The sequence below is a fragment of the Silene latifolia genome, chromosome 9 (assembly GCF_048544455.1).
Source record: "Silene latifolia isolate original U9 population chromosome 9, ASM4854445v1, whole genome shotgun sequence".
NCBI lineage: Eukaryota > Viridiplantae > Streptophyta > Magnoliopsida > Caryophyllales > Caryophyllaceae > Silene > Silene latifolia.
Window position 1 is genome coordinate 173,609,871 of NC_133534.1, and position 12,214 is coordinate 173,622,084.

At 37.7% G+C, this 12,214-nt stretch overlaps 1 protein-coding gene across 1 annotated transcript; it reads left to right on the forward strand.

The window, feature by feature from the left end:
* Positions 1-2,277: 2,277 nt before the first annotated feature.
* Positions 2,278-10,058, forward strand: LOC141600222 (uncharacterized). The gene is made up of 12 exons (XM_074420403.1): positions 2,278-2,561; positions 2,652-2,779; positions 2,883-2,945; positions 4,415-4,536; positions 4,826-4,941; positions 5,050-5,857; positions 6,239-6,970; positions 7,810-8,031; positions 8,129-8,224; positions 8,317-8,511; positions 8,602-8,715; positions 9,554-10,058. The coding sequence occupies exons 1-12, from the start codon at positions 2,461-2,463 to the stop codon at positions 9,812-9,814; spliced, it is 2,958 nt and encodes a 985-aa protein (XP_074276504.1). The 5' UTR covers positions 2,278-2,460; the 3' UTR covers positions 9,815-10,058.
* The last annotated feature ends 2,156 nt before the right edge of the window (positions 10,059-12,214 follow it).

Below are 12,214 nucleotides of genomic sequence, written 5' to 3' on the forward strand. Positions count from 1 at the left end.
TTTAAAACTTACATAAGAAACAAAAATACAAAACTATAAGCATCTTTGAGAAAACATACGCACAAGAAAGCGTAAGTCTCCTGTAAACAAAATTACTATAAAACATAGTAAGACCATCAGTATAAACCAAACAACGATGTTCATTTTAATTTTAATTTAATTGTTTAATCTCTCATTTTAAATTATCTCAAATTATCCGTGTTAAATGACAACATGATTTACAATGTTGAGAGGCAAGCGTTAACATGACTCAATAAACAAAATAAAAGAAATAAAAAAACAATTACTATTTTGGCGACTTGAAAGGCAAATGAATGGCGTGGTGTTGAAGGTGGGAGGTCATGATAGGCGAGGGGTCGCGATGGGTGGGTAATGATGGGGTGGAGAATCGCATAAGGTTACGAGAAGGGTTAGGGATCACGCATGGGGTGAGGCCGAGATGGTGGTTATGCTAGAGGTACGGTGGTGGACGTAAGGGATGGTAGAGGCAAGAGGGGGTAGGGTAATTGGAGGATGTGGGATATGGACTGCAGGGTGGTGGTTAGTTGTAGGGGTTGTAGAGATATGGGTTAAGAGGGACGTCGTGGCTCGAGGTGTTGGTACGGTGACCACTGCGGTGGATGGTCTATTGGTGGGTCTCGAGGTATTATGTCAATGATGACGAACGCTGCTTCCAGACGTCCAGGCGATGGTGGGTGGGAGAGGAAATGAGAGAGGCGGTAGAAAAATGAGAGGAGAATAAATAATAGGGGTAATATGATAAAAAAAACGTACAATAATAAGTAAACTCAAATGTATATAGTGTGAATAAACATGTTATGAAATTTATAATAATTTTATATCCACTTTTCAGATTTCACCTCTCATAAGTTGATAAATCGTGGGAAAAAAAACGGAGTACTTCGAACAAAATTAGCAACATAAACAAACTAAAAGTGTATGAGTAGAAAAAGTAAAATTTTTCTAAAATTTAGTAATTTAGTAAACCCAAAAAATACGTAAGTTTTTACTTTTGATAACACTTTCCATTACCACCCGTGCAGTGCACGGGTTCGAAAACTAGTATTAAAAATAAAGTTGTAAAGATATCGAAATAAAGTTTCATAAAATAACAGTAACGATAACAAAATACTTTTTTGCAATCGAAAACTGTTAATGAGAAGGAAATCATAACTTAGTTTATGAAAAAAAAATTAAAAAGATATATTTTTACTATTTCTTTAACTTATCTTTTAGAGAAAATTGTTGATTACAGCCTTATAAAAACCACATTTTGAAAATTACAGCCCTATATAATTTTTTTTGAAAATTACAGCCATATTATCACTTTTCTTTGAAAATTGCACCACGATGACGTTTCCGGTGAATTTTGTCAAAAAATGACCGATATACCCTTGCTTATTTGTTTGCTTACTTACCCAGATTTTTTTCACATTACCTATCATTTACCCATTTCATTTCACCCCAAACCCTCTCATCTTCCTCACCCATATTCTCTACAAATTTCCCCAAATCTTTCTCTAATTTCTAGTGTAATCAATCCTCATTATCACATAACGACTCCAGATCATGAGTGGCAAAGTTGTGCCTGACAGTTCTATTTCGAAGAGTAACTATTCGTACACCCAATTTGTTGTTTTTCAATTGATTGAATTGAATTTTAGGGTTTATGTCTAAAATTAGTTTGGGGAAAATTGATGATGAACCCTAATTATTTTCAATTTGGGGAAAATTGATGATGAAGAATACTAATTAATTTAAGGTAAAAATGAAATAATAAAATTAGAATCCAATTAAATTAAATTGACTAGGGTAGAATTTGAATAAAGGGGGTGAGTTAGATTAGTGATATTGTTGAAGAAATGGAGAATTAAAGAGAAGATGAGTTGTGAAATCTAATTTTGGGGATGAACAAGATGGTTATAAGGTTGAAGATAAGGGTATTTTGGTCTTAAAATATGAACTTAAGTCACAAAAATTCAAATTGGCATCAATTTCCCGCCGGAGTTACTGTTTGGAGTGTAATTTATGATCAGAAGTAATATTATGACTGTAATTTTTAAAAAAAATTATATAAGGCTGTAATTTTCAAAAAGTGGTTTTTATAAGGTTGTAATCAACAATTTTCTCTATTTTTTATTTTTATTTAAAATAAAAATGGATCCAATGGTAGGATATGGATCTTGACCATCAGATCCATATTCGGATCCGTTTTTATGCACATAGATTCGATCTATATCCATATCCATATCCACTGGATTCAAAATATTGCGATTCAGATCCAATCTGTAGGATTTGAACAGAATTCGGGACCCCAAACTCGAAATAAATTTGACCCGGATGAGAAAACATACGCCAAACATACGCCAAAGATTTGAGTTAAAATCTGGAAAGTCCACCTTCCACTAAAGAAGTTGGCAATCATCATCTTCAGATCTCCATCTTTTTTCTTCAATCGCCATGGCTATGGCGATTAGGGTTTATCTGTCTCTCCTGGTCATCCTCTCATCCTCTCTCCTATCTTTCTCTCTATATGAAGATCAAGTTGGCCTCATGGATTGGTACTACTTCATTAACTTCAATTTGATTTCATTACCTAATTGATTGATAAAGCACTGAAATTAGTAGTGATAATGGTATATTTGTGTCAGGCATCAGCAGTATATAGGGAAAGTAAAGCAAGCAGTGTTCCAAACTCAAAAGGCTGGTAGAAAGAGGCTTATTGTTTCCACTGAAGAAAACGTCGTCGCTTCTCTTGATCTTCGTCGTGGCCAGATTTGTATGTATTTCATTGCACATATGTTTTTTTTTTTTTTTTTTTTTTTTTTTTTTTGTTTCGAACAATTTTAAAACCTTGAATTTTGTTTTTGGATATTATTTAGTTTGGCGACATGTGCTTGGGGATTCGGATTCAGTTGATCACATTGATCTTGCACTTGGAAAATGTGAGTGTTTTCGCTTCCTTATTCACTTTGCCGATCATCTGTAGCTACTCCATTTGTTTACATTTCTATTTTGAAAACGTTTCTCATATGTAAATTGATCATTCATTCCCATATTTTTTATTTACTTGTCATCCAAAATTAATTGCTAAAATTGGTCCCGCAAAGGTAATTGAATCAGCGATACAGAGGGAGTAGTTCTATATGTGTGAAATTTTGAAGAATTGTATAGTTACATCAACCTATTTGGTGGTATGCAAAAGTTATTTGGTATAAAGTATTGGAGGACAGTATACTAGTATAGGAAATATTGACACTGAATTCACTGAAATCATTGTAGTCGCAGTCCAAGGATTGTCATTTCGCTATTCAATTTAATAAGAGTAATTTTTTTCTCTCTACTGAATTCATATGTGTCAGCTGAAGGGTTTCCTAGGTAGTTGACACCTTGATGGTGTAGGTTCTTTGAGGGTTATCCAGCTATTTTCAATTGCCATGTTGACAATGAAAGTAATTATGCATTCACATTAGTTGTAATCTACATTGCAGCTTATCGACTTGGGATTCATTCTGTAAAAAGACCCTTGGATTATTATTTTCACCCATATTTTTGTGTACCATGTTGACATAAGAGGACAGAATGGAGCATTTTATATCAAAGAGTGATTTTTTCCATTACGTATTTGTTTTGAGATGGAATCTTTGTTGGGCTTATGGAGCTGATTGTCTTTCCCCACTTGTTATGGGCATGTCACATGCCTATTATATAAGTTCCTCACATTCTTTTCACGCTTTTGTACATTCTATTCAACCAACTTACCGCAGTTGCAAACTTTATACACTCGCTTGTTTATTACGTGACTATTATATGTTGAACTTTACTAAATTCAGCTCCTATCAATTATGTTAATCTAATTAACCAATTACGGCTAAGAACAAAGCCCTATGCAACATAATCAATTATGTTATACTAGACTTATCACACGAATCTCCTATGCCAGACTTAATTTTGTTGAATTTTCTTCGATTTTAGCTTTTATGTATTTGCCAGTGCACATATTTGTATCTTTGATTGAATTGCACTCTTATTTTTTTTTCCCTGCTTTTTTTTACCTATAGGTTTAGCTTGACTTTTACATTATGTTTCCCTTCCCGTCCCCTTTTTACTCTTTTCTTTTTATATCTCTGCATTTCGAGGCGTGCAATCATTCAATAACGTTTCTAAGAAATGATTCATGTGAGCTGACCCCAAATCATTTTGGGATTAAGGCTCTGATGTTGTTTTCGAATAACAAAGCAGTTAACAGCCTTTACTTTCTCGATGACATGTTTATTAAGTAGCTATAGCATCGAGCTTTGTTTTTGTAAAATCCCTCTCCATCCAAGTTTCCTGCATGGATAAATTAATGTTAATTGATGTGCAGAAGTCTGCCTTTCTTGTTAATGATATTTTGGTTTTGAACTTTATTCAGATGTCATCACTCTCTCCTCAAAAGGAAGCATCGCTAGAGCATGGAACCTTCCTGATGGGCAGATGGTGTGGGAATCACACCTAGTTGGCAAGATGCCTTCAGAATCATCGCTAATGACTGTGGTTAGTCATAATATTCTCTTAAACCATATACCAAAAGTGGCTGTGTTTAATTTGTCTTTTTCGCTTTCTATTGTAAGGATTTTGAGCCATATTTAGATGCTGTACTTTAGTAACTCTGAAAGTTTCTCTGTATATTCGACATTAGTGTAACATTTTTAACTGTCATGATTGAAATTTTTGTCTGATGACCTGCATCTCAACTGGCTTTGCTTACTCATTTCTTCAAGAAGTTGGTGTTCTTGTGTGAGATATTGTCACGTGACTAATTTTTCTGGATTTTGTCATGCAGATTGATATGAAGGCGGACCGTGATAATGTGGTTGTTGTTTACAGTAACGGTGTTCTCCATGCAATTTCAAGCATAGATGGGGTAGTATTATGGAATGTGGAACTGACTGATGAAAGGTTGGCAATCTCATTGATTTGATTTCTTTAGCCCCACCGTCTCCTGGAAGTATAAGTTGAAGAGTTTGTGTTCCTAATGTTGTCTGATATATGTCCTTTTTGTGCCAGTGTGGAACTTCGACAGTTCATCAAGCCTGTTAATGGTGATGTGATATACGTAGTAGGATTTTCAGGCCTCTCTAAATGTAATGTCTATGGTATCAATGTCAAGACTGGCGAGTTAGTCAAGAAGGATGTCGTAGAAATTCCCGGTGGCATTTCTGGTGAAATATCTCTAGTTTCAAATGAGATTTTAGTTGCTCTGGATGCTAGTCAAACTGTCCTTGTGACTTTAAGCTTAAGAGATGGAGAAATCAGTTTCCAGAAGGAACACATCCGTGATCTTGTTTCTGAATTATCTGGGACAGCAGCTGTACTGCCATTGAAACTAGAAGGGATGTTTGCCATAAAGTGCAGTCCATATATAGTATTTATAAGAGTGAATGATGAAAACAAGCTGGAGATAGTGGACAAAATTGACGATTCTGCATCTGTTAGTGATATTATTTCATATGCCGAAGAGCAGCACGCTTTTGCAATAGTTCAACATGATGGTGGTAAAATTCACCTTACAGTGAAACTTGGTCATGATTACAATAGCGATCTTCTAAAGGAGACCATTCAGATAGACCATCACCGTGGGCATGTTCAGAAGGTTTTTATGAATTATTATATACGTACAGACAGATCCTATGGGTTTAGAGCATTAGTTGTTATGGAAGATCACTCTTTGTTGTTATTACAACAAGGTAATATTGTCTGGAGCAGAGAAGATGGGCTTGCTTCAGCTGTAGATGTAACAACTTCAGAGCTACCTGTGGAAAAGAAAGGTGGTTCGGTTGCCAAAGTGGAACAAGGCCTTCTTGAATGGCTAAAGGTATATTTATGACACTGAGCATTGAATCTGCATTCAGCAACTAGTTGTTGCTTTGTCTTGAAGTGTGACTGATCCTTGTAAATGGTCACATCGTAGAGATGCTTTTGAAATTTGTTTTTCAGAATCTAAGTGTTATTTGGGGTGGGGAGTAAGGAACAGAATTTTGTTGATCCCGTTCATACTCACAGAGAGATGGCAAATGATTTATCTTAGGATTGACTCCCATGGGCAAGGGATAAGTAGCATTATAGGTGTCAGTCTCTCATCCTTTATATGTGCCCTTTTATAGATCTACTTGGCAGTTTTTTGTTTTAATTTAAAAAAGTTCCAAATTCATGATTTTAAATTGCTCCCCTTACTGATTGTGTTTCATGACATAAGGGACACTTGTTGAAACTCAAAGGAACGTTGATGCTTGCAAGCCCGGAAGATATGGTTGCCATCCAAGCATTGAGGTTACAAAGCTCGGAGAAAAGCAAGTTGACCCGAGACCATAATGGCTTTAGGAAGTTGCTCATAGTGCTTACTAAAGCTGGGAAACTTTCTGCATTGCACACAGGAGATGGCCGAGTTGTTTGGTCACTTCTTCTGCCTAACTTAAGGAAGTCTGAAACATGTAAAAATCCTATTGCTCTTAACTTGTACCAGTGGCAGGTTCCTCATCATCACGCTTTAGATGAGAATCCATCTGTTCTTGTTGTTGGTCGTTGTGGGCTAGGACTCAATGCACCTGGCGTTCTTTCTATAGTTGACACTTATACAGGAAAAGAATTGACCTCTTTGGTCCTGAGTCACTCCGTAGTTGATGTCATTCCATTGCCGTTTGCGGATTCAACAGAAAAGCGTCTCCATTTGGTAAGAGACGCAGAAAAAAAAATTCATTTATACCCTATGACTCCTGAAGCTGCTCTCATCTTCCAACGAGAGTTTTCTAATGTGTACTGGTACTCCATTGATGCTGAAAACAACATTTTGAGTGGACATGCCTTGAAGAGTAATTGCATAGGTGAGGTGACTAATGACTTTTGCTTTACTTCAAAGGATCTGTGGTCAATTATACTCCCTTCAGAATCTGAGAAGATCATTGCGACTGCTACTAGAAAACAGAGTGAGGTATGTTTATTTTTGTCACTTTCATAAAATCAGATTACCCATCATTCCGTACTGCAGCTAGCGATTTCCAGTACTTTCTATGATTGAATTTCATAAATGAGTTACTTCCTTTTTATTTTTATTTTTGTTTTTTTTTTTCCTTCTATTATTATGTTCATAATTCATAATAGTTCATATGTCCAAAATTGCTTATCCAACAATGACACCTCAGCGAAAGAGTAAAAATACTGGAAGTGAGACACTTATGCTTGCAGTAGTGAGAGTGTTAGACCACTAGTGCATGGCTTTTAAGATTAGTTCCAGGATGCTTACTGATACTGCCTGCAAGGTTTTGGTCATTGAGGCTCTTACTGTGTTTTATTTATGGCATGTTCACCATCGTGATTTGTGGGCTCGTTGCAACTTTATCAATTTGTGTTTTATTTATGTATTTTATTTTTATGAAAAATGGTTTGTTTCACTATTCCCAAAATTTTGGCTGCCAAATCTTTAATATTTCAGTTTTTGGTGTACCTAATTGGAAATAGAAAACCTCAGGTGTTCTCCAAAGGGAGGTATTAACTGCAGTTAGTCGTGGTGTTATGAGCCTATGATGCCAACTATTGTCTACATTTAGTCAATGTATGTGAATCTCTATGATTGAAGTGGCAAATTTGGATATTGAACCCTGAACCTTGTTGGGGATAGGCTACTTATTGGGTAGCTTATTAGTATTGTTCTTTATGTTCTCTTTCTATTTTGTTGATCAGGGTTGGCAATGGTTTGAAGGTAGAGGATATTTTGTTTCCTATGTTTCTACTTTTTAGCTTGGTTCTGAAAACATGTTCACTGTTTTATAGGTTGTGCATACTCAAACAAAAGTATTGACAGATCGTGATATGATGTACAAGTACACATCCAAAAACCTGTTGTTTCTGGCTACTGTTGCACCTAAAGCTGCTGGTGAAATCGGATCTGTGACGCCTGAAGAGTCATGGTTGGTGGCTTACCTGATAGATACAGTAACTGGTCGTGTATTGCACCGTGTGACACATCATGGTGCCCAGGGTCCTGTCCGTGCTGTAAGTTGATTTTCTCTATTTCTTCATGTCATTAGTATGTAATGACAGTTTATGTATATGTGCAACCCTTTAATATTTCAATTTATTCCAACTACAGGTTTTCAGTGAGAATTGGGTTGTCTACCACTATTTTAATCTGAGAGCTCATCGATATGAGATGTCAGTGATTGAGATCTATGATGAATCTCGAGCGGTAAAGTTTTAAACATAATTCTCTCTTATTTGGATTGATTTGACAATCTTCATTTCCTGATTGTGTTTGTATTATGTTCTTTATATCTGCAGGATAACAAGGATGTTTTGAAGCTCATTGTTGGAAAGCATAATCTTACATCTCCAGTTTCTTCCTATTCCCGACCTGAAATAATGATAAAATCTCAATCTTATTTTTTTGCTCATTCTGTGAAGACAATATCTGCAACATTCACTGCGAAAGGAATAACAGCAAAGCAGCTTCTTATAGGAACAATTGGTGATCAGGTCAACTTTCAGTTGATGCTTATGAATAAGACACCACTTGATGTTGTTTCGCAACTGATTAGGCTGATTCCATTGTTTGTCATTTCACAGGTTTTGGCTCTTGATAAGCGCTTTGTTGATCCTCGTCGATCTCTGAACCCTACTGCAGCTGAGAAGGAAGAAGGAATCATACCCCTTACAGACTCCTTGCCTATCAACCCTGAGGTATGATTAGCTGTATGCGTGCTTCTTGTAGGTTGGTTAGAGACTTTGAGCAATTTAAGGTTTCTCTTAGAATATTTATCGCCCAAATATGCAATTTGCTATAAAGCTAGAACCACCCTTTGATTTGATAGAGAACGAGTAACCATTTACGGAATTATGACTTTGTTTGTGATGGGTATATCTTCTGAAGCTTAACTCCTCTATAGTTTTTCTGTGACCATTTAATTGTCCTCTCAGACAAAAAAGGATTAATCAAAGTGTATCACATTCAGTTTTCCTATGTCTTTAACATGGTCTGTGGTTCCCTTGTACGGTGTTAGAGGGTAGCTTACGTGAGAATTCAATAGATAATCTGTGTAAGTTTAATTTGTGGCTTGAGAGACTGCTTATATACTAATATAACGTGAGACCAACCAGTTCATCTTAAATCCTCATCCACGTATGTTATACCCTATTAAACTACAAAAAGCTAATTAATTACCCCATAATATGGGCTAGACAAGACCCGTATTAATTATATCATGGAACTATCATGTATTAGAATTTGTGCGTAAATTTCCAAGGCGCTTACTCTTTTGTTTGTCGTCTCCTCTTTTCCTCATTTTTGCCATAGTCTTGAGGAATATGTTCAGTTGGTTAGCTATAGATTACGAATTCAAATACGATACTCCTATGGTAGACATAGTGTTCTTCTCCATGAATCCCGTAGATTTGTAGAACTTGGGTATTCTCCTGTGAACTTGGTTTGATGCTCATGACTATAACTAGTTAGAACTAGGGTACTTGATACACTATTGTGTACTTGAATGTCCATCTTCTCTAATGGGTGTCTTTGCAGTTTTATGTGACACATGCGCTCAAAGTGGAAGGTCTTAGAGGCATAGTTTCTATACCGGCCAAGCTAGAGTCTACAACTCTCGTCTTCTCATATGGGATCGATTTGTTTTTCACCCGCCTTGCACCCTCAAAGACATATGACTCCCTGACAGAGGACTTCAGCTATGCTTTACTTCTGCTAACAATTGTCGGTCTAGTGGGAGCGATATTTGTGACGTGGATCTTATCTGAGCGAAAAGAGTTGAGAGACAAGTGGAGGTGATTTTGCCTTCTTGATGGTTTTTCCTCTTTGCGTTTTCATTGACTTCTGCACTGTAACTTTTAACAAATTTTGTAGTACGATGATTTTAGCTCCTTGTTGTAATTTAAGAATTTTAGAGATTATTTTTCAATTTAGTTTGTTTTCTTTTTTACATTATCAAAGGAAATTGTAGTTCGGAACAGTTATCTCATTTCCATGTCATCTATTTTTCTATGAGGAATGGAAGTTCAGTTTGGGTTGTTCACTCTTTCAAGGGGGCTGTGCACCCTTGTTTCCGTGAGCCACAAAATGAGACTTCATCGTTTGCTTGCTTTGGCTACGCTATTAATGCAATTCATATTACGTATCATTGAAAAACCTGAAATTTTCAACAGGAGATAATGCGTGGAGGTAATACTGTCGCGCACTAAAAAGCTAGATTATGTGCTTTAGGTGTCGAGGAGCTCTTTTAAGTTTTATGCATCGAACTTTTGGCAAATTGTCATAAATTTGGCGACTTTGATTTTTTTTTTTTTTTTTTGACAGCGGGTGAATAACTTACATTATTGTAACCGATACACAGTAAGCTATTCGACTAAGTAGCACCAGACACTTCACAACAAAGTCTAGCACTACAAAGCCATACAAAGAGATAACATAACCTTTAAATAAAAATAAATAAATAAATCTACAACAATAAGGTAAGCAAGGAAGACGATGGTAGGAAGGCAAAAGACGGCAGCTTGATCACAAACGTTGATGCCATCTTCATTGACACGGGAGACCTCCAAAAACCGTCGATACATACAAACGACGGAGTGACAACGACTAAGTGCACTTACGCTCTTGCGAAAAGAACGTAGAAGGAAAAGAAGAGAAGCAAGACGGAATCTGCCCTCGGCGGAGAAAAAACTCCTACACCTAAGAAGTCGCACCCATTGATCATAGTACCGACAGACCGAGAAAGCCAACACACAATGAGCAGCACGAACCCCCAGAGACACAAGCACCACAACACCAGCACCATTTAAGGGACTTGACTTACCACTAAAGAGACGCCTAAGACTCCTATTTAAGGAGATTATTAGAGAATAAAAACAAGACAGAAAAAGAAAGAGTGACACCATTTGACGAGAAGACCACCGCCTCAATCCCAACCAACGCCACCACCGGAAACCCAAATCCACCCTACCCAACACGCCTCAACCAGAAAGAAACAGACTCCAACAAACATGACCAACCCCAACCAGGAAACTGCCGGACGCGATCACCATCCACAAAGACACGTCCACCCAACAAAAACCAAACACCAGAAACTGAGACTCCAAATTCCAAACGAACCCTCCCAGGACCATCGGCACACATCCAACCCAACCATCCAAAACCACATTAAACAGACAAAAGAAGACCAGGAAAAGGGACCAATCTGGTGGGGGAGGGGGCGAGGGGAAGGGGAAACACCAGATCGTCCCAAGACCACCACCACTTAACAGAAAAACCACCCAGATGAGCTATGCTCATCGACCAGACACCATGACAACCAACAACAAATAGACGGCAGGACTTACCAGGGGTGGGGAAAGGGGCGAGAGAGAGGGGAAACACCCCTGGAATGCATGCGACGCTTCGATGACAGGACAGGGGAACGCGGAACGGACCGACCTCAGAAAAGACCGCAAAAAACCAGACAAACCACCGGACGAACTGGACGGAGTCCACGAAACGGAGAACGAGGGGAGGGGTGAGATCAGGTCATTGGGGGCCGCCGCAAAGAGGAACCGTGATCAATCACCGGAGATGGGTCAAGGAGTAACCCCATCTTCGGCGATGGGTAGGGGGAGAAGGGAGGTGGAGTTAGGTAAGGGGTGGCGGCGGGTCAGAAGCAATAAATTAGGGTTTTCTTTTTCTTAGAGAGAAGGGGGAGGTTTTTAGAGAGAGAAGGGGATTTTTCTAATGAGATTTTTAGCAAGATAGATTTTGATTAATAAAAGGACTACTCTATATTTAATAGGTTTGGCCAGAAATGAAAGTATTTAGCGTTATAGTGTTCAGGTAGGATCGAAGTTTTGGGATGAGAAGTGCGAGTAAATGGTCATTGGATTGTTGATTTTATAAGCGGACCACCGCTCCCACTCCCAAAGCGGCTCGCTTATTCTTGGTTATGAATTGGGATATAAGATTTTTTGGGTATTAAGTTATTAACATGATAGAACCTCCGTTGGGAATGACGGGTTCGGTTCTACATTTAGTTCATAACAAACATGAACGGCCCCCCGCCTCATCTATCGACGGTTGGGGTTATTAGTCGTCACTCCCAATGGCGGGTCGTTCTCTCCTCTCTTCCTAAGATTCCCATCCTATATTAGCACCATAATGATAAATACTTTCATTTTCGATCCAATTTGCTAAATATTTTTTTTT

Excerpts from the sequence above, each read along its gene's own strand:
- LOC141600222 (XM_074420403.1), top strand. The coding sequence starts at position 2,461 with ATGGCTATGGCGATTAGGGTTTATCTGTCTCTCCTGGTCATCCTCTCA. Across the intron at positions 6,971-7,809 it reads CTACTAGAAAACAGAGTGAG|GTTGTGCATACTCAAACAAA; the intron begins GTATGTTTATTT and ends ACTGTTTTATAG. Across the intron at positions 8,032-8,128 it reads CCCAGGGTCCTGTCCGTGCT|GTTTTCAGTGAGAATTGGGT; the intron begins GTAAGTTGATTT and ends TTCCAACTACAG.